The following is a 19,871-nucleotide window of genomic DNA, read 5'->3' as shown; positions in this document are numbered from 1 at the left end:
GCCTATCGTTAATATAGCCTGGGAAAAGATTTGGCTGAATTGGTGAAATGTCTTTCAGTAATCTCTCCTGAAGACAATGAATCTTTGAATCAAGGAGAATCTATGCATGAAGTAGAATATTTGTACAGGAATAATCATTGGCCAAGGTTGAATCTGAACCTGCTGACACTAATTCAAGTGACGTGATACTGCTAGAGGATGATCCTCAAGAATTTCTGGTATCCCAGAGGTGATTATCGTAAGTGATGATGAAGATGATTAGGAGGTTATGGGACTAGAGATGAATAAGAAACAGGATAAAAATTTTAGAACAAGATTAAAACATCCCCAAGAAAGTAATGAAAATTGATGTCTTTGCACATCAAATATTACCTGTTCAAAACTTGAATGATTTAGTAGAACTTCATGAAGAAGTGTTATGATGCCTTCCAAAAAAAAAAAAAAACACATTGGACAAAAACCATTTTCAGCATAACTTCAGTCATTAAGTCATTAAGTGCCATCTAATAACCACTTCTAGACAGCTGCTAAACTGTCCACAGATAAACCTTGAATGATTTCATTTAACTCTTTAAACAGGTGCTAAGTGTCTTTTAAAAAAACCACATTGGGAAGAAACAGCCCTCAGAAGGGCTTAAATCATCAAGTAGTGACATTTTAAATATCCTTCCTGGACAGCTGATAAACTGCCTTCACAGAAAGCTTGAATGATTTCAATGAACTCTGTAAAGAAGTACTAAGGTGTTTTCAAAAAAGGTTTTAGAATTCAAAAAGCATCTTCAGAAGAGTCAGTCATTAAATAGTGCCAATTAAATTCACTTGCTTGATAGAGCTAAAGCTGCATGTTCTTACATGGCTCTGAAAACATGGGGAACCATGATTTGAATTGAGTCCAACCCCTTTCATTACTTCTCTGTCACCCCCATTCTCCACTACCATAATGAGCAATACATCTTTATCACCTCTGGAAATCATCTCAAGATTTCAATAGAAACTGTGTAGAGCATATCATTTTTTTTCTAATTCAACTTATATAAACTTTTATATTCTTTTTATGTAATGTAATGTTGTTATTGTTTTATTTTACTAACCATAAAAAGTATTTATGAGGGCTTTCAAAAATTCACCTGTGATCTCACTCGCCCTGCCTGCTTTTCTTTCCCCCTAAAATCATAATTTCCTCAGCTGAATTCTCCTGTTTGAAGGCTGGTCAGGAACCTTGACCCTTATGAGTGATGAGGGATTACTGTTTTTGTGTTTCTGTCTCATAGTGACTGCTTGGATCAGTCTTAAACTAATGGAAAGAACACTGGAGTTGTGTTCTATAGCAACTGTATTTGAGTTCTGGCTCTGTTACTGATCATCGTAATTTTTGGCCACTTAGTTTCTCTGAGTATCAATTTCCTTACCTATTAAATGAGGATAGTATATCTGGCCTACCTCATAAGACACTGGCGAAAAACAAGTATAATTCTAAATGTCAGAATGCTACTAAAGATAAAATGTATAAGTGCTAAATAGATGTGAGATATTACTAAATTTATATCATTCTGGACCTCAAAAAAATGAAAACCTATAAGTGAAGGAGAAAGATTTTCGGATTCTTGTTTCCTTCTTAAAGTAACTTTCTCTCTAGCTAGACTTTATATGTCAATTTTAGAAAATTTAAAAAGAAACTTAAAATTGCTCCTTTGATCCACAACAAAGATAATTGAGTTGGTATATTTCCTCCAACTTTTTTTCCCTCATCATATCTAATCTCAAATCCCAGAAACAATTTTAACATTTTGGTGGATTCCTTTCCTGGCATGTTCTATGGCTACATATACATATATACTTTTTTCATGGTTAAGATCATACTATATACAGTTTTATAAATTGATTTTCCACTTTCTGTTTTTTTTTTTTACATGGGCAGGCATTGGGAATTAAACCCGGGTCTCCGGCATGGCAGGCAAGAACTCTGCCACTGCACCACTATCGCCCGCCCTCACTTAACATTTTTATCATGAATATTTTCCTACATTTCTTAAAAGTCTTCATAAACCTCATTTTTGATGATATATAATATTTCATCATATAGTTGCACCATGATTTATTTAACCGTTTATTTTTGTTCCGTATTTAGGGTCTTTCCCTAATTTATGTCATTATAAATAATGTCACAATGTATTATTTCATTCATTAAATGAAAATACTTGCTTTGATGACAGCAGAGGGTTATATATGTTTGTTTTTTTGAAGAAGTCTCTTTAATAGCTACATTTCATTGACCAAATGGAACTTCCAGTGACAGATAGAAGAAAAATAAGTAGTAGATGTGATTTCAAGATTGAGGCTCTGCCTTTGTTGGAGACTGTTCCAGGAGCTGAATCTTGGTATTAGAGCAAATTAGGAAGGACACTGTGTCACCATTTTATGTTTCCTTACTATAGAACAGTTTTCAGGATTTAGACCAAGAAAAGGACATCCTGAAAAAGTGGTATGATTTTATATGGGCCCTGTGAAGTGTGGGACTGATCAGGTTTCTTTTTTGTTGGCTACTAGAAAGCATGGAGCCAAATGTATGGTCCATGCATAGAACCTGTAATGGAATTCTATGGTATGTATGCACCTTTGTATTAGCTTTCTTCCAGGCTCTATTTTATGTTCCTATTTTTTATTTTTCTTTTATTTTCTTATCCACTTTGAATTTATGCTATCATGTTGTATTTTGTGTATTCTTGTAAACCACCTGATTCCATTTTGGAACAAGGTGGGGAATAAATACATTAATGAATAAATAAATACATTAATAAATAAATGAATTAATAAACCAATAAGGAGAAGGCAATAAGGCAAATGAATGCAGCCAGGACTCTGAAAATGGCATAGTGCCTCTAAAAATAATCGATGTTGAAGCTTGGAATAACATGTGGGAAAGAAGCAGGTGAGGCTGCATTTGGAGGTGACATGTTCTGTGTGACATCTGTGTCTTCTGAAGCGTGCTCATGTCTTGTGTCTTGTGCTGCACTTGAGCATTAGGTGTGTTTCAGACACATGCAATGTTGTATGAAGGGCTGCATCTGTAGATAGCACAGTTCATGTGCATTTTGTTTGTGGGGACTCCAGAGAGATTTGGGAGCTGGTGAGTCTGGGGAGAGATGTGAAGGCCCCTCTTCCTAGAGGGATAGGAAGGGATTGTTGGCTATAACTCAAATCAAGATAAATTGAAGGGATCTAGTATTTAGTGACTGGTTTCTGGATGCCAAGATATGTGCCAGACACTTTATATATATTGAGTCACTTATTCCTCATAGCCATTCTTTATTATCCCCTTTATACAGATGAGGTGAATTAAGTAGACAACCGTTTAAACGTTTAAGTAGACAACCTAGGGTCACATAGCAAATGCTGGAAGCCAGAAGTCTCCCAGGTCTCTCTGACACACTAAACCCTATTCTTGTTCCACTATCAAACTGCCTTGCAATGGGTCAAAAGGAATATTTGGTAAATTCTGTTCCCAGCATCCAAAAGCCAGCAGTGGCTTTAACGTTTGCTTAGGAAGATAGCAGTGCACTTTGAAACATGTCTGAGTTTCAGAAAGGGGACTTTTTTTTCCCCACTCACCACTCAAAAAGAAAAGAAAACATTTTCATGTTTTTGGAAAGAAATGGTGGCAAGAAAATAATCTTGACAATAGAGGTATGCTAACATTTGCTTTGGGTGTCTTGCGGGTTAGATAATCATTTGGTGTGTGTCCTTTATAGGCTTACATGTTGCTTACTTTAGAAATCTGAGGTGCTAAATGAGTGTGTTCATGTCAAAAAGTTCTTAAAATGCTAAATAGTTTTGTTATTGTACTGCATATATATTGTTGTTCTAATTTCTAGAGTATGTTATCTTCTATATCCCCTATAAAGCAGGAAAGGAAGCATTGCTGTGAAACAATTAAAGAAAACTCTCAGTTATCCTTTATGGTTTTGTTAATCAAATGTTTTGGTCAATGTAATTACTAATTTTCAACTAATTAATGCACAATAAAATATACTTAGTATGCTAACTAGACTGAACAGTATGCAGTCTTTCTTTGGTGGTGCTGAAGACCCTTCGGGATCTTGTAGTAGCTCATGGTTATTATCACTGCACCAGCAATGAGTGGGTGTGTCAATTAATTGAGGGTTCTGGTTATCAGATAGCCAGATGTTAGAGACTCTCCTGCATCCTGAATGGTGTTTATATTCCTCTGGTTATCCAAGAGTAGCCCATACAGCTCAGCAAAGTGTGCTCTTCAGAAATTATTGCCCTGCCCTTTGGGATTCTTGCTTGTCTTCCAAGGTCAGTGCTGTTCCCCTGGAGAAGAGCCTCCTGTACTACCCCTTTACTCTTAAAAACCCTTTGTGGTTGAATAGGGAAGAAGGTGGAATAAGGATGTCTACTAGAGCCTGTGCTTCAATTTCAAAACCAATAGACAAAGAAATTGAGCACAAATATGAGGGCCCACTAAAGCCACCAGACAAATTCAAGAGAAGTGTGGAATGTAGGATTGGGAGATGTATACACTAAAGGAAATAAGTATCAGGGAGAAATAAACTAAGAAAGAAGGCAATGTTTGAGAAGGAGATTAGGAGTTAGAGAAGATATAGGGAATGGATGAAAATGGAGGGAAAAAAAGAAGAGAGTGTGAAAAAACATTTAAATGAGGTGCTTCAATGAGGACAGTTGACACTTGCTAAGGGATATGAAGCTGCTTTCCTTCTTAAAGCAAGCAAGGCCTTGTTTTCTCTCAAACTTGTACCCTATAAAATTATTCACATGATCAGGAGGGTCGTTAGGTCTTGCCTCATCTTTGCTACTTGTTTTCAAACATTTTTAGTGAAATTATTGCATGTGTGAATTAGGTACAAATGAGAGTGGAACAGTGTGTTGCCTGGAAAGAAATGGGTAAGAGGCAACTTCCTAATGATTTGTCAGAATGATCAGTATTGCTGAATGCTTTTGAAGATAATACCACTGAAGGTGATGACTGTCTGCATGTGTGAATGTGGGTGCCTAGAAGGCTCATGTGAGACCATCATTTCCTTTTCCCCATCATCTTTATTGAACACCCAGCCTATGAATTAGGCTTGTGGCCACACTTCCAGAGACAGGTACCACTTTGAGTTTATTACTATACATAAAAGGCTGCTAATTTATGAAAGACATATAATATGGTTTTCCATAGCAACTGAACACTCAGAAAGAGGAAATGGGCTTAATATTCCACCATCAACTTGACATAAAGAATTCCAGACAGTCTCGTTAGCTACTATGAGTTACCAAGGGTGAAATTTTTAGTTTCTCCATTGGATCTTGCATGGCTTTAGTAGGTTCTACCTGAAGACAAGAGAATGGTATAAACATGTTCCCTCATGGGCCTGCCCAATTATATGATTTGGGGATTTGCTAATATAATAAAAGACATTATAAGAACACTGAGTGTTTTAAACAACCCAGTTTAATCTTATTTATTGGTAGTTTTATTTCCAAGAACATCACTCAGGGTAGAAGTGCTAGGTTTAAAAAGTGGCAGATTGTTAAGTTCTCTAGCAAACATAGTCACCCTGTTACTTAGTTTCTCATTAATGTGTGGATGTATTTTCGACAGCGGTATGGGGGTGTTACAATGATTAATGGTTCAAAGTGCTTTCAAAGCAGTTACCTCCTTCATACCTCCTATGATAGAGGCAAGACACAGGGATTATCCTCGCTTGGCAGAGAAAGGCAGAAGCTCGGAGAGGTTGTGACTCCTGCAAAGTTGCCCCACTACTTAGTAATAAAACAAAGCAGATCTAAAATTTAGGTCCTCTGATACTTAGTCCACTGGTTGTTGAATGATATACTGCTTATTCTAAAATCGGAGTTAACGAACATTTGGCAAATCAGTTTTAGCCAATGGAATATGCAAAAAGGGAATTTTATCAGTAACAAGTAAAACCTGGGGATATCCAACCTATTTTCTCAATCAAAGATTACAGTAGTGCTCACACCTTTGTCTTTACAAGTTAATGTTCCTCCTACTAGTAGCAAGTAACTTAGCCTTTGTAAAAAAAGAAAAGCATTATTTTCCGATTCCTGAGTTATTTTTTGAGAGTAACTTTTTCCTGTTACAAAAATAGTACCTGCTGCTTTAAAAAATGAAATATTAAAGAACTGTATTAAAATAGAACATAAGCATCGCCAATCATCTCTTCCCTTAGATTCATTCATAATCTGTATTTAAAGAATATTTAGGCCATCCCCTTCAACAAAGACCTACTTCCTTTTCTGCTCAGAATCCATGTTTTGCTCAAGGTCCTAGGTTTAAGCCAGAATTATATCTATTAAGTAGAAGCCCTTTTTAATGTTTTTTGCTCACCTTGTACTGTTGATTTCTCTAAGGACTTAGAATCAACAATAGCATCTATTTTTTTTTATGCCTAACTTTCCATTGAAGCCAACATTTAGTACTTTCAGATATTTCCAATAGGAAAAATTAAATGTGAAAGTCCACACAACTGAGCATTCTTTCTACCCCCCAAAATTAGATGCTAACTAGAGAATTACTCTTTCCCATGTGTAAGGGAAAATGTACATTTCATGATTCTGGGAGGTAAGAAGTTCCTGTGGGTCCTCTGGCATAATATGTCCCACAAACAGGATATTTGCTTGTTTATAGAAAGGAGTTGCCAGGGATTAGAACCTTCTTGGCAGCAATCAGTCCCTCAGGGATTATTTCTCTCACAATGAGTGCCTGCTTCTGTGACACCACCTGCAGAACTGCTGTTGCCATAGGAAGAGCTGTTCTGGGATATTTCAGTATTCTAAGCTTCAGAAGGCTCCTTCTGGAGGGATATGGCATTGTATGCCTTGTGACCCACATATCAGAGGATGGCACAGACTGGCATTTAAAATTTTCTTTAAAGGTAATAATTCCAGTATGTAATTCATTTTCCTGGTAGTTAAGTAGACACGAACACATTTTAACTCTTAAGGACTATAAGCAAATTTTATAAACATCTTTGGTGGGGGGCATTGTCTAGCAGCCTCTTAGTAAGTTGTAGAAAGCAATAAGCTGCTGCAAGGACCTATCACCCAGTTAAAAATGACTTGGTCGTTAAGGAGCATGTTATAGAGGTGGATGGCCCTTTAAAAATATTTATATCTTTCCAACAAGAGTTTCTCAGAGCAAAACTCAGGAATATTGAGAGGAAAAGTATGCTTTTTGGTATGACAAGTCCTGCCTCTGCCAGGAATGGCCCCTAGGCCTGCACAAGTTGGTTGACTTCAGAAGACATAACACTGAATACAGATTGTGCCTGGACTGGGGGTAGGGGAGGGGGTGGTGGGGAAGAAAGGGAGGGAGAAGGAGGAGGAGGACTTCTTGTGTTGAGCTAGGAATTGTCGGATAAAAACACCTTCTAGAAGGGCTTCAACTGCAGCAAATTCAGTACAGTTTCCCTAACAAAATGCTTTATTAGACTTCCTTTATATCAAAGATCTTCATGGATGACCATTGGATAGAGATATATGTGCAGCCAGCCAATGCATAAATCTGGGCTGCATACTGAATTTGAGCACAGGTCTAATTTATTAGGTATCCCATTTGTTTAAAATCAGATATACCAGAATTGACAGTTAATATAGGCTTATCCAGGATCATATTTTTAACTGCTTATGTATTTCACACAGAAAGTATTCATGCTTGCTTTTTATGTGCCCAGCTCCGTGCTGAATGTTATGGGGGATACTACATATAAAAAAGACAAAGTTCCTTGCCCTCAGGTAATCTTTAGTCTAGTTGCAGAAATAACACACACATGCACACACACACTCCATAATAAGTTTCCGTTAACTAGTCTTAGAGGCAACAGATACAGTGGCAGGTAGGTCCACCCCATTTTCCCCATCACTCTTTCTCCTCTTCAGCCTGAATAAAACAGCAGCCATCTCAAAGTCCTCCCCACCATATCATGTGTACCTAGAAACACATAGATACTAGGCTTGTCTTCCAGAAAACACCTTTTTATTATTATTTTTCATCTCAAAATCTTTCCTGGAACATTCTTTATTACTGTATCTGATTTGGTCTTTCTTTCCTTTCTGATTTCCCTAGCTATACCCTTTTATCCTACTGTCTTCATACTTCTCATCAATATGTTGTATTCATTCCTACTTCCAAGGTTTTACTTCTACTGTCCTTCAGAAGATGCGTTATTCTTCCCTTCCTATCCATTATTTAAGATATATCTATCAAATCTTACCTCCTCCAGTAAGCTCATAGTGTGCACCACAGATTTCTTTGATCATTCTTTCTTCTGATATGTGACAGCATTTATACTCAATTCTTTCCAATTTACCATCATATTTTCTCTGATCTGGTAGCTATTTCTTGTTTGTTAACTCGTCTTTCCAATTAGATTGTAAGTTTAGAACAGTAAACTCCTAATGAGTCACCCAGCATAACCTGTCACTACACTGGTCAACAATTCAATATGTGTGTTAACCGATCCACTGACGTTCAAAGGAAAGGATGCTAGGACATTTGCAAAAGGGAGTTATTCCTTAAAGCCAAGGTTGTGAAATGCTTGCCTCTTAGAACTAGCCAGCCTGTGTGTTTTCTTCTTTTGGAAAAATGATTTCTGCGTTTAAAAAATGCTTTATATAATATTTTGCTTTTAGCTTTCTGTAACAGCGTGGCTTTAAATGTTGCCTTTTTATTATGACGCCTATCTCAGTGTTCTGCATGCTTTCCATTGCCTTTTTTTTTAATGGTAGTTGTTCTGTGCTTGTAGGCTGCGTCTATCCAGGAGAACATTTCTTTCTGTCTTCTTTTGTTCTTTTTCTTTCCCTGTATGGTCTGTTTTCAAGGGACTAGAAAGTGTTCTAAAACTAATGTTGGATATGACCATATGACATCCAATAAGAAGGCTCAACAAAACTTCCAGGAATTTTAGGGGAAGATGATTAGTGGAACTTGTACAAGAAGACTCATGTGATACTTTTCTGAAAAGCTTTCAGAAGGCAAGGATAGCACCATCCAGTGATTTCATCTGGGAAAGAACGGGTTGCTCTGCCTTCTCTCTGGCTGCAGACTGCACCTTGAACCCTGTCCAGCTGTGCTGCCAATATATGCCTTTGGCACCAAAGTGGCACCTGGCAAGAGGTGTGCCTGAATGAATACAAAATGATCTCCACTGCTGGGAAAAAACAGCACCAGCAGCACCACTAACTTGAATTACAAGGACAAAATATTCCCCCCTAACCCCGGCCTTCTGGGTGGACCTGGATTGTTTTTTCCTCATCCAGGAACACATAATGAAATAGGCACGATCTATTTTCACATATTGTGTCTCATTTCCCATGATGAAAGATCATTCATCCATCCATTCATTTGTTTGTTCATTCATTTATTAACTATTTATCAAGTGTCAGGTACAGGTGAAAGATAGATGCTAGGGTCAGAGGTGAATAAGTTCCAATCCCTGACTTTAAGAAAGTAATGGCCTAGAGGGGGACAGAGACAAGTTAGTCAATGATTAGAGTTTAGTGTGGTAAGTACGATATACAAGTGAGACCTATGAGGAGCATCTAATCAAGACTCAGGGTGGAGGGTGTTAGGGAAGGCTTCCTGGAAGAGGTGACCCCTGAAAGGAGGTGAGTCTTCAGAGGAGGAATGGGACTAGACAGGTAAGGGGTGGGTGGTATTTCAGGTAGAAGGAATCACATTATGAAGGCATGACATATTAGTCGAAGTTCTATGAATGCAGCTACAAGTAGATTTGAATAACTAGTGCACAGATTGGGAGTGGAAAGGAATGCAGAATGAAGTTAGGTGAGTGATTGGGGACCAAATACTTTAGAACTAAATATGCCATGCTGAGGGCTCTGGATTTGATTCTGAAAGCAGTGGGGGAACATTGAAGTAGGGGAGTGACATCAGATTTGTATTTTAAAATATCACTCTGGCCATAGGAGGAAGAATAGATTGGGGGATGGGGTTGGGACAGGGGGAAGGGATGGAAGGTAGGAGACAAGTTAGGCCATTGGAGCCATCCAAGTGAGAAACAGTCATGGCCTGGTCTAAGAGCCAGTATCAGTAGGAATAGAAGGAGGGAACAGTGCAGAAAAATATTTAGGATGGAAAAGTAATGTAACTGGTCAGCTAAGCAGATGGTGGGAGGAGGAGGGTGTTAAGGTTTGAGTCCAGGAATCAGCTTGGATGACTAGCTGCAGAGCAATGAGGTAGGGGCACAGGAAGAATGGTATTTAGGTGGGGATCAGCAATGGAGAATTAGTTTACTTTGAAAATATTTATGGTGAGGGGCCCATGGGTCATCCAAATAGAGATTTTCAGTAGGCAGTTGCTAAATGGGGTGGGTACACAATAGAGAAGTCAGGGCTGGAGGTACATATATGGAGTCACTAGTATAGATGGTAACTGAAAACATGCAAGTAGATGAAATGACCGAAGGGAGAGGTGTATGGATAAGAAATTAAGATGTAGGACAGATTCTAGTGAATATTATTTAAATAACTGACAGAGAAAGAGGCCCTGGCAAATGAGACTGAGAAGGAAACCCCAGAAATGTAGTTGTGAATGAAGGGAAGCCAAGAAGTTCATTTCAAGGAGTACATGGTCAGGAATGTCACTTTTCACTGAATGGCCAATGGTTGTAAGAACTGAAGAGTAGCCATTGGATCTGTCAAGTAGAAGGCCAATTTGTGACCTTAGGGAGTCAGTTTGTGTTTTTTTTTTTTTTTTGGCATGGGCAGGCACCGGGAATTAAACCCGGGTCTCCAGCATGGTAGGCAAGAACTCTGCCTGCTGAGCCACCGTGGCTGCCCTAGATTGTCTTTTCAAGAAGTTTAGCTACAAAAGAAAGGTTTGAGAAGCTATAGCAGCTAGAGGAGAATGTGAGGTGTCAGAATCGTTTTAATTTGTAAAGACAGTGTAGATTTCAGCATATTTTAAGCCAAAAGGAAAGTAACGGTTGAGGGAAAGATTGAAGATACAAGAGGAAAGAGAGATGATTGATGGAGTGAGATCCTGGAGAAGTGAGAGGGACTGGGATCTAGAGAACCTGTGGAGAGGTAAATGTTAGGCAGAAGGGGAGATACTGCTTCCAATGAGATGGGAGTATAGAAGTTGCTACTGATGGAGAAAAATGCATAAGGGTGGGAGTTGAAGTTCCCAATTGATGGCCTCCATTTTTCTCAGTGAAGTAGAAGGAAATTAAGCAAGGAAGAGGTGGAGCAAAACTTTGAGCAAAGGGGTCAATTTTGGAATATCCATTGGAGAGTGAAAAGGAAATTGGCAAAGGGCAAGGAGAATATTGTCCAGCATCATTGACTGGGTAAAACCTTTATAGTAAACATCCAATCCACATTGCTATATGATTTATTTTCCCCAGCAACTCTTAGCAGGTTCAGTATAGAAGTGAAGACTTCAAATGTTTAGATTCTGCTAGGTTAGGGTTTTGCAGAAAGAATGCAAGAGGAGATAAAACAATGAGTTTCCAGGGCAATGGCTAGAGAGCAATTTAAGTGATGGACTATAGAGTCTAGGCTGGATAAAAATGAAGCAGAACGAGGAGGGAGCCAACAGACTGACTAAAAAAAGAGGAATCCTGGAACTGGAGGTCTTGTTTGGAATCAAGAACAAGTAAAATGGGAATAAGTGCTTGAAGGAGTCAGATGACTAGCAGGATAGGAGGTGGGGCTCAGAGAATGAGATAACAGGTGAGTATTTCAAAGTAAGAGTCACTTTGGGTAATGAGAAGACTTGGAGTAGGTGTGATTCTCCACTCTGGGTGCCCATTGGAATCATCTTTTGATCCCCCCCCAAATCATTTACCCAGGTCTACCCCCCCCAAATTCTGATAGAGTAGGTGCTGAATGGCGTTAGACATTGGTATTTTATAGAACTCCACAGGTTATTCTGATTTCACCCTTGGTTGAGAATCACTGGTTTAAGAAAGGGTGACCATGGGTGTGGATTGCAGAAATGGAATGGAGGTGAAGTTCATTAGAGTTGAGGGAGGTCAAGGATTCATAAGGAAAGAGTGTGAATGAGGTGTCCCTTTATATATTAATATTTTGCAGCATGATGGCAGCATTGAGTATAGGAAGGAAGACTGGGAGCTAAAGTCCTCAATAGATAAAGGGGCATGGCCAGGAGAACTAAATGGCACTAACCTCAAAGGAGGAGATGTCATAGGCTTGTACAAAAGTACTGATTTCAGATCAAAATTTGGAATAAAAAGGGGGAGACTCTTCGCCATTCCCCCAGGCCTAAAGACTTGGGATGGAGAAGAATGAGCAGCTTCCATCAGAATTATCTGGGGAAGTGGTACCCTCACTGGATTGCAGGGCTTCAAGTTCTTGTTCTCAACCCTGGCTACCTAAATGAATTACTTGAGGAGCTTTAAAAAAGAAAGATGCCTGGGCATCTAGACTAACTAAATCAAATCTCTGGAAGTGAGCTTGCCATCTCTCTTTTTTTAAGTGTCCCAGGTGAGAGTGATGCACAGTGATGCTTGAGAACCTAAGAAGTGTAGAGAGTATTTCATGAAAAAGTTGTGGGTGTAGGGGAATTTGTTTTAATGGCCCAAGCTCTAGCTACTAGAGGAAGCACAGAATACGGGGGGAGGAGCATATAGGAAATTATAAATAATAAGAGAGGCTTCTCTTTTTTAAAGGTAGTGGAATAGAGAAAAAGGTTCAGTAGGGATGAGGGACTCCAGAGAGTCCAGCTGGTCCCTGAAGTTACATCCAAAACTCATACACCCTCAGAGGGTCCCAAGGCCAGATGCTTTTTGCAGTTTATGGTCCAGTCAGCAATTTTGTCCTTTGTTCCTCATTCCAATAGCATGTAGGTGATAAGCTTAGAAAGTGATACTCAGGCTTCTCCTCTCTGTTGAACAAAGACCTAAGACTCAGGTTAGGCTTAGTATTCATGCAGAGAACCAGTACTCATGAAATTTTCTGGGGAGATACAGACATTGTAGTGTTCCCAGGAAACAATAAAAAGAACAGTTCTCATCTACATTCCACTCAATCACTAAACATATATCAAATGCTAGGACTCAAATCTGTTGAGATATATATATATATATATATATATATATATATATATATATATATATATATATATAAAATGCCATTGAGTAACAAATAACATAGTCGTTAAGAGTTTAGGCTCTGGAGACACAGTTAGGACCTAAGTTTAAGAGTTTAGGCTCTGGAGACACAGTTAGGACCTAAGTTTAATTCTTGGCTCTGACATCTACCAGCTGCGAAACCATGGGCATGTTGCATGACTAACTCTCTGAATCTTGCTTTCCTCATCTATAAAACAATAATGCTACAATAATAGTAAAGCCCACCTCATTAATATCATTGGGGAGATTAAATGAGACAACACCAGAAGCACTTTGAACATAGTGAATACTCCAGAAATGATAGTTATTATGTATGCTGACCCAAGCTAGGTACAGGGGAACATACGAATGAATAAGATAACGGGTCTCTGCTCTAGTGTCTCAAATTATACCTACAGAGATATGATGTAAACAAGAAATAACAATCCAGTATTGATAATTGTTAAGCAGAGATTATACACTGGATAATTCTATGGGAGCACAAAGGGAGGGGCATTTAACTTTGTTTGCAAAAAGAAGACAGGAAAAGCCTTGCCAAAATCGAGAAACCCAAGCATGAGTCTTTAAGAATAAGGACTAATGGGAGTCATCCACGCAAAGGAGGGAATGGGGAAATGAGGCTTTCCAGGTTTAGATCTAGCATGTGCCAAAGCTTAGAGGCAAGAGACAACCTGAAAGTTTAGGGTACATGGACTGCGTGTGTACTGTACTATACTACTCTTGTGTAGAAGTTGGAGAGCAAAGCTGGAGGCAGATCACGCAGACCCTTGGATATCATGGTAAGGAGCATGAACTTTCAACATGTTGGTAATGGCGAGTCATTTAAGGATTTTAAACATGGGCAGAGATAGGCTCAGATTTGTGCTTATCGAAAGATCACCCTCAACAGAATAGAGAAAAGAACTGGAAGGGGCAAATTTGGAGGCAGTGAGACCAGGTGGGAGATGCTGGTGCCTCAGACTGATAATTGCTTATGGTAATGAAAAGAAAAAAGCAGACTCAAGACAAATTTAGATAATAAAGTAGAACTTGTTAACCAATTAATGCAGAAATAAAGTAGGAATCAAAGATGACTCCCAGGATTCTGGTTTGGGCAGTTGGATCATTGCTGAATTTGCCCAGTAGGCAGAATCAGCATGTGTTTAAGGCATCCAGCAAAAGACAGACACTCAAAATATGGAAACATTTGGATTTTGGATATATAGCTTTAAAAGAGTTCAAGTTGTCAACATAAGGACATCAAGAATTTTTGGACTTCCTTTCTTTTTTTCTTTTTTTCTTTTGCTTTAGTACTGCTTTTATTTGAATTTGATATTGAGGAGGGTATTAAGGTTTTTATTACATAGAGCCTCCCAAAGGCCATAATCCTCTGATCTGGATGACTGGTGGTAATATTTCACGGAGATAGGGAATGGAATGCTGGGGGAGCAACTCAAAGTTGCCTCTTTTACTCTTAGTCCTGAGTAAAAGGATGGCCTGATTAGGCTGGTAAGGGACTGGCAATCAGGTGGGTTCTAGAGAGGAAATAGTCAGCCAATCTTCCACATAGCTCAGTTTGCTACCAGTGCTAAAATACACGTGATGAGTTTATTTGCTGGCAAGAGAGAAAATGTATGCACATCATGATATAAGGATTGGAGATACAGATTAAAGGAAGTGTTCTTAAAATGGAGTTTAGGGGATTTCTGAACCTCTGAAAGTATATACAAATTGTGCATAGTATAATTTTATGTGCAGAAGTTCCACAGCTTTCTTCAGATTTTCAAGTGGTTGCTGACCCCAAAAAGGTTATCAACCATCAGGAGTTGAATTACGAGGAAGCAAATGAAACTTCCTCTTCAGAGTCCCTCACTTACATGGGACTCTTCCAAGGCCCTAGCAATTTTGTATTTGCAATTTTGTGTTGTTTTTACTTAAAAAAGAACCCCCAACTAAAATTATATAAAGTATTTGGTCCTGCAGAATCCGGATCCACTCCTGAAAACCACTGATTAGGGAATTATCTAGCATGAGTTAGAGTCTGAGGTGACTGCAATCCAAGAAGAATGAGTATAGGGAAAGGATTGCTGAAGACCAAAGGATAAGCCAACAAAGACAGAATATGAAGAAGAAGTAATGCGAACCAGAAACAGTACAGAACAGCTCCTGGAGCCACAATAGTGACCGGACACACAGCATACCCCAGTCTGGACCAGCTGGACTGGCTGCGAGCACCCCCCAGAACCATGAGTTCCCAAAGCTGTGGCGGCCAGCACCCCTCCCCCACAAGCTGCTTCCCAGAGGGGAAGGAAAGGACTTTACCAGCAGCAGGGACTGGGCACAATAAAATGCCTATTGTGGAATTAATTAACAAATTCTGACTACTAAAAATAGGCCCCCAGCTTAGGTGAACCTGATCAAAGCGGAGGTTGCTCATTTTTGCCCCGGCGCCAAGGGGGCAGGACTGACAAAAAAAGGGGGAAAAAAAAAGAAGGAAACAGAGGTTTTTGTAGCTGTGTATCTACAAAGGCTTGACTGCCTCTGGATATAGCAGCAGGACTTTTCAGGCTGCAGCTGCCCCAGGCAAAGGCAGAAGTGAGCTCTTTTGGGGGCTTATCTGGAGCTTGTGCCTTCCCCAGGAGAGGGGTGATGCCCCACCCAGGTGGAATCCCTCCATCAAGGAATTCAGACACCAGGGCTTGGTAATTTGAAGCCATTAAAACCAGCCTACAACCCTCCTCTGTTTCCACCACGCCCCCAGCAGGGAGAGTCTGCCAAAGTTAAAGGTACCACATCATCTTATGCTGGTGGGACCTGCAGTCAGACAAGCGCCGCATACTGGGCAGGATAAGAAAAACAGAGTCCAGAGACTTCACAGGAAAGTCTTTCAACCCGCTGGGTCTCACCGTCAGGGAAAACCAACGCAGGTGACTCTTTCCTCTTGATAGGAGGCCAGTTTGGTCTGGGAAAATCTGGCTGGGGTCTATAATATCTAAGTAGACCCTCATAAGTGTGTGTGGGGGAAAGGCACCACACAAGCAGGTCAAGAAACAAGAAAACAAGAACTGAAAAATTCTCCTCTGTTAAACAAAACCTAAGCTAAATGTCCAGATAAAGCTGAACAGAATGTCAAAGAACAGATAGACAACAAATTCATCCAGCAAGAAAACCCTAGATAAAAGAAGTGAAAGCAATCTCCAGAATAAACTAATTAAGGTAATTAAATGCCTAGACACCAGCAAAAAATAACAAATCACACTAGGAAAATTGAAGATATGGCCCAGTCAAAGGAACAAACCAACAATTCAAATGACATACAGGAGCTGAAACAACTAATTCAGAATGTACGAACAGACATGGAAAACCTCATCAAAAACCAAATCAATGAATTGACGGAGGATATAAAGAAGGCAAGGAAAGAACAAAAAGAAGAAACTGAAAGTCTGAAAAAACAAATCACAGAATTTATGGAAATGAAAGACACAGTAGAAGAGATGAAAAAAACAATGGAAACCTACAATGGTAGATTTCGAGAGACAGAATATAGGATTTCTGAACTGGAGGACAGAACATCTGAAATCCAACAAGAAACAGAAACTATAGGGAAAAAAATGGAAAAATATGAGCAGGGACTCAGGGAATTGAAAGACAATATGAAGCACATGAATATACGTGTTGTGGGTGTCCCAGAAGGAGAAGAGAAGGGAAAAGGAGGAGAAAAAGTAATGGAGGAAATTATCACTGAAAATTTCCCAACTCTTATGAAAGACTTAAAATTACAGATCCAAGAAGTGTAGCATACCCCAAAGAGGATAGATCCAAATAGACATACTCCAAGACATTTACTAATCAGAATGTCAGAGGTCAAAGAGAAAGAGAGGATCTTGAAAGCAGCAAGAGAAAAGCAATCCATCACATACAAGGGAAACCCAATAAGACTATGTGCAGATCTCTCAGCAGAAACCATGGAGGCGAGAAGACAGTGGGATAATATATTTAAATTATTAAAAGAGAAAAACTGCCAACCAAGAATTCTATATCCAGCAAAATTGTCCTTCAAAAATGAGGGAGAAATTAAAACATTTTCAGACAAAAAATCACCGAGAGAATTTGTGACCAAGAGACCAGCTCTGCAAGAAATACTAAAGGGAACACTACAGTCAGATACGAAGACAGAAGAGAGTGGTGTGGAGAAGAGTGTTGAAAGGAAGACTATGAGTAAAGGTAAAAAGAAGGAAAATTAGATATGACATATAAAATCCAGAAGGCAAAATAGTAGAAGAAAGTACTACCCATGCAGTAATAACACTGAATGTTAATGGATTAAACTCTTCAATCAAAAGACATAGTCTGGCAGAATGGATTAAAAAACAGGACCCATCTATATGCTGTCTCTACTCAAAGGTCACGAGGCTAAGGACACAAATGGACATTTACACACCAATGTTTATAGCAGCATTATTAACAATTACCAAGAGATGGAAACAGCCAAAATGTCCATCAATAGACAGTTGGCTAAACAAACTGTGACATTTACATAAGATGGAATATTATGCAGCTGTAAGACAGAATAAAGTTATGAAGTATGTAACAACATGAATGGACCTTAAGGACATTATGCTGAGTGTGATTAGCCAGAAACAAAAGGACAAATACTGTATGGTCTCACTGATATGAACTGACATTAGTGAATAAACTTGGAATATTTCCTTGGTAACAGAGACCATCAGGAGATAGAAATAGGGTGAGATGTTGGGTAATTGGAGCTGAAGGGATACAGATTGTCCAACAGGACTGAATATAAAAACTCAGAAATGGGGCGGGCCATGGTGGCTCAGCAGGCAAGAACGCTTGCCTGGAATGCCACAGGACCCCGGTTCGATTCCCAGTGCCTGCCCATGTGTGTAAAAAAAAAAAACTCAGAAATGGACAGCATAATATTACCTAACTGTAATACAATTATGTTAAAACACTGAATGAAGCTGCATATGAGAATGATAGAGGGAGGAGGGCTGGGACATAAATGAAATCACAAAGAAAGATAGATGATAAAGATTGAGATGGTGTAATCTAGGAATGCCTAGAGTGTATAATGATAGTGACTAAATGTACAGATTTAAAAAATGTTTTTGCATGAGGAAGAACAAAAGAATGTCATTACTGCAGTGTGCTGAAAATAGATGGTACTTAATACTTTAAAATTTCAACTAATGTGTGAGACTAAAGCAAAAAATGTTTATTTGGTACAAATCTATACTTTGACTAGTGCATCTCCTAATATAACTTACGTAGATAGTTGGTTGCACACGTTAAGTACATGGAACTTTGGGTAGGACATGAGATTTTGTTGGTTTGTCCAGGTGATGCCCTGATGAATCCCAGAGTGATTTAATCAGTGAGTGGGAAAGTATTTGCAAAGTCCCCTTCAGGGAATGGTGAGAACAGGGTAAACTCAACTTCCCCAAGTTGAATTCTTGATATTCTCACAAGCAGTGTGGACAACCAAAGCTATAGGCTGAGCCCCCAGTCTTGGGATTTGTTCCTATAAAACTTGGCCCCACGGGGGATGGGTCAAGCCTACTTAAAATTAAGCTTAAGAGTCACCCCCAAGAGAACCTCTTTTGTTGCTCAGATGTGGCCTCTCTCTCCAGCCAACATAGCAAGCAGACTCACCACCCTCCCCCTGTCTACGTGGGACATGACTGCCAGGGGTGTGGATCTTCCTGGCTGCGTGGGACGGAAATCCCAGAATGACCTGCGATTCAGCATCAAGGGATTGAGAAAAACTCTAGAATGAGCTTAGACCCAGCATCAAGTGATTGAGGGGGCCTTCTCGACCAGAAGGGGGAGGAGTGAAATGGGACAGGGTGTCAATGGCTGAGAGATTCTGAGCGGAGTCGAGAGGTTGTCCTGGAGGTTATTCTTATGCATTAAGTAGATATCACCTTGTTATCCAAGATGTAAGGGAGAGACTGGAGGGAACTGCCTGAAGGTGTAGAGCTGTGTTCCAGTAGCCATGTTCTTGATGATGATTGTATAATGATATAGCTTTCACAATGTGACTGTGTGATTGTGAAAACCTTGTGTCTGATGCTCCTTTTATCTACCTTGTCAACAGATGAGAGGAACATATGGAATAAAATAAATAATAGGGGGAACAAATGTTAAAATAGATGTAGTTTGAAATGCTAATGATCAATGGAAGGGATCAGTAAGGGGTATGGCCTGTAAATTTTTTTTTTCTTTTTTTCTGTTTGTTATATTTTTCTGTTGTCTTTTTTTTTCTGAGTTGATGCTAATGTTCTGGGAAATGATCATGATGATGGGTGTGCAACTATGTGATGATATTGTGAATTGCTGAATGTATGTGTTGGGAATGTTTGTTTCTTGTAATTTTTTTTAATTAATAAAAAAAAGAAGAAGCAATGCCAGTCAGAGAAAAAATTGACACTGAGGGAAGAGGAGAATCAGATCACGTTGTCAAGGATGATGAAAGAGAGGTGGCTAGCCATATCCAACGTGGATGGGAGATCAGGAAAGACGAAAAATAAGAAAAAGATTACAAGAGTGGCTAGGATGCCTTCAGTGGAGTGGCATGAACAGAAGGCAAACTGGAGGCTGATTGTTCTGTTTGCCTTAATGAACAAGTAAAAATGGTGGCTGAACAAGTATAAATGGTAGGTATATTCCACAAACATGCACGGGAAGGAAACGTACTAATAGAAAACTCAG

General features: G+C 39.2%; 1 protein-coding gene across 2 annotated transcripts in view; it reads left to right on the top strand.

The window, feature by feature from the left end:
* Window positions 1-19,871, top strand: part of PAK3 (p21 (RAC1) activated kinase 3) — a 138,128-nt gene that overhangs the window by 27,464 nt on the left and 90,793 nt on the right. Inside the window, exon 1 of one of the 2 annotated variants that reach the window (XM_077146064.1) lies at window positions 6,796-6,923. The exons of the other annotated variant lie outside the window; for it this stretch is intronic. Within the exon in view, the coding sequence (XP_077002179.1) occupies window positions 6,863-6,923 (61 nt within the window). The 5' untranslated portion in view covers window positions 6,796-6,862. Of the gene's footprint in view, window positions 1-6,795; window positions 6,924-19,871 lie in introns of those variants that run through there. 2 annotated transcript variants of the gene reach the window in all.

The sequence above is a fragment of the Tamandua tetradactyla genome, chromosome X (genome assembly GCF_023851605.1).
Source record: "Tamandua tetradactyla isolate mTamTet1 chromosome X, mTamTet1.pri, whole genome shotgun sequence".
In the NCBI taxonomy this organism is placed as follows: Eukaryota; Metazoa; Chordata; class Mammalia; order Pilosa; family Myrmecophagidae; genus Tamandua; species Tamandua tetradactyla.
This window is presented reverse-complemented; position numbering and strand designations above follow the sequence as displayed.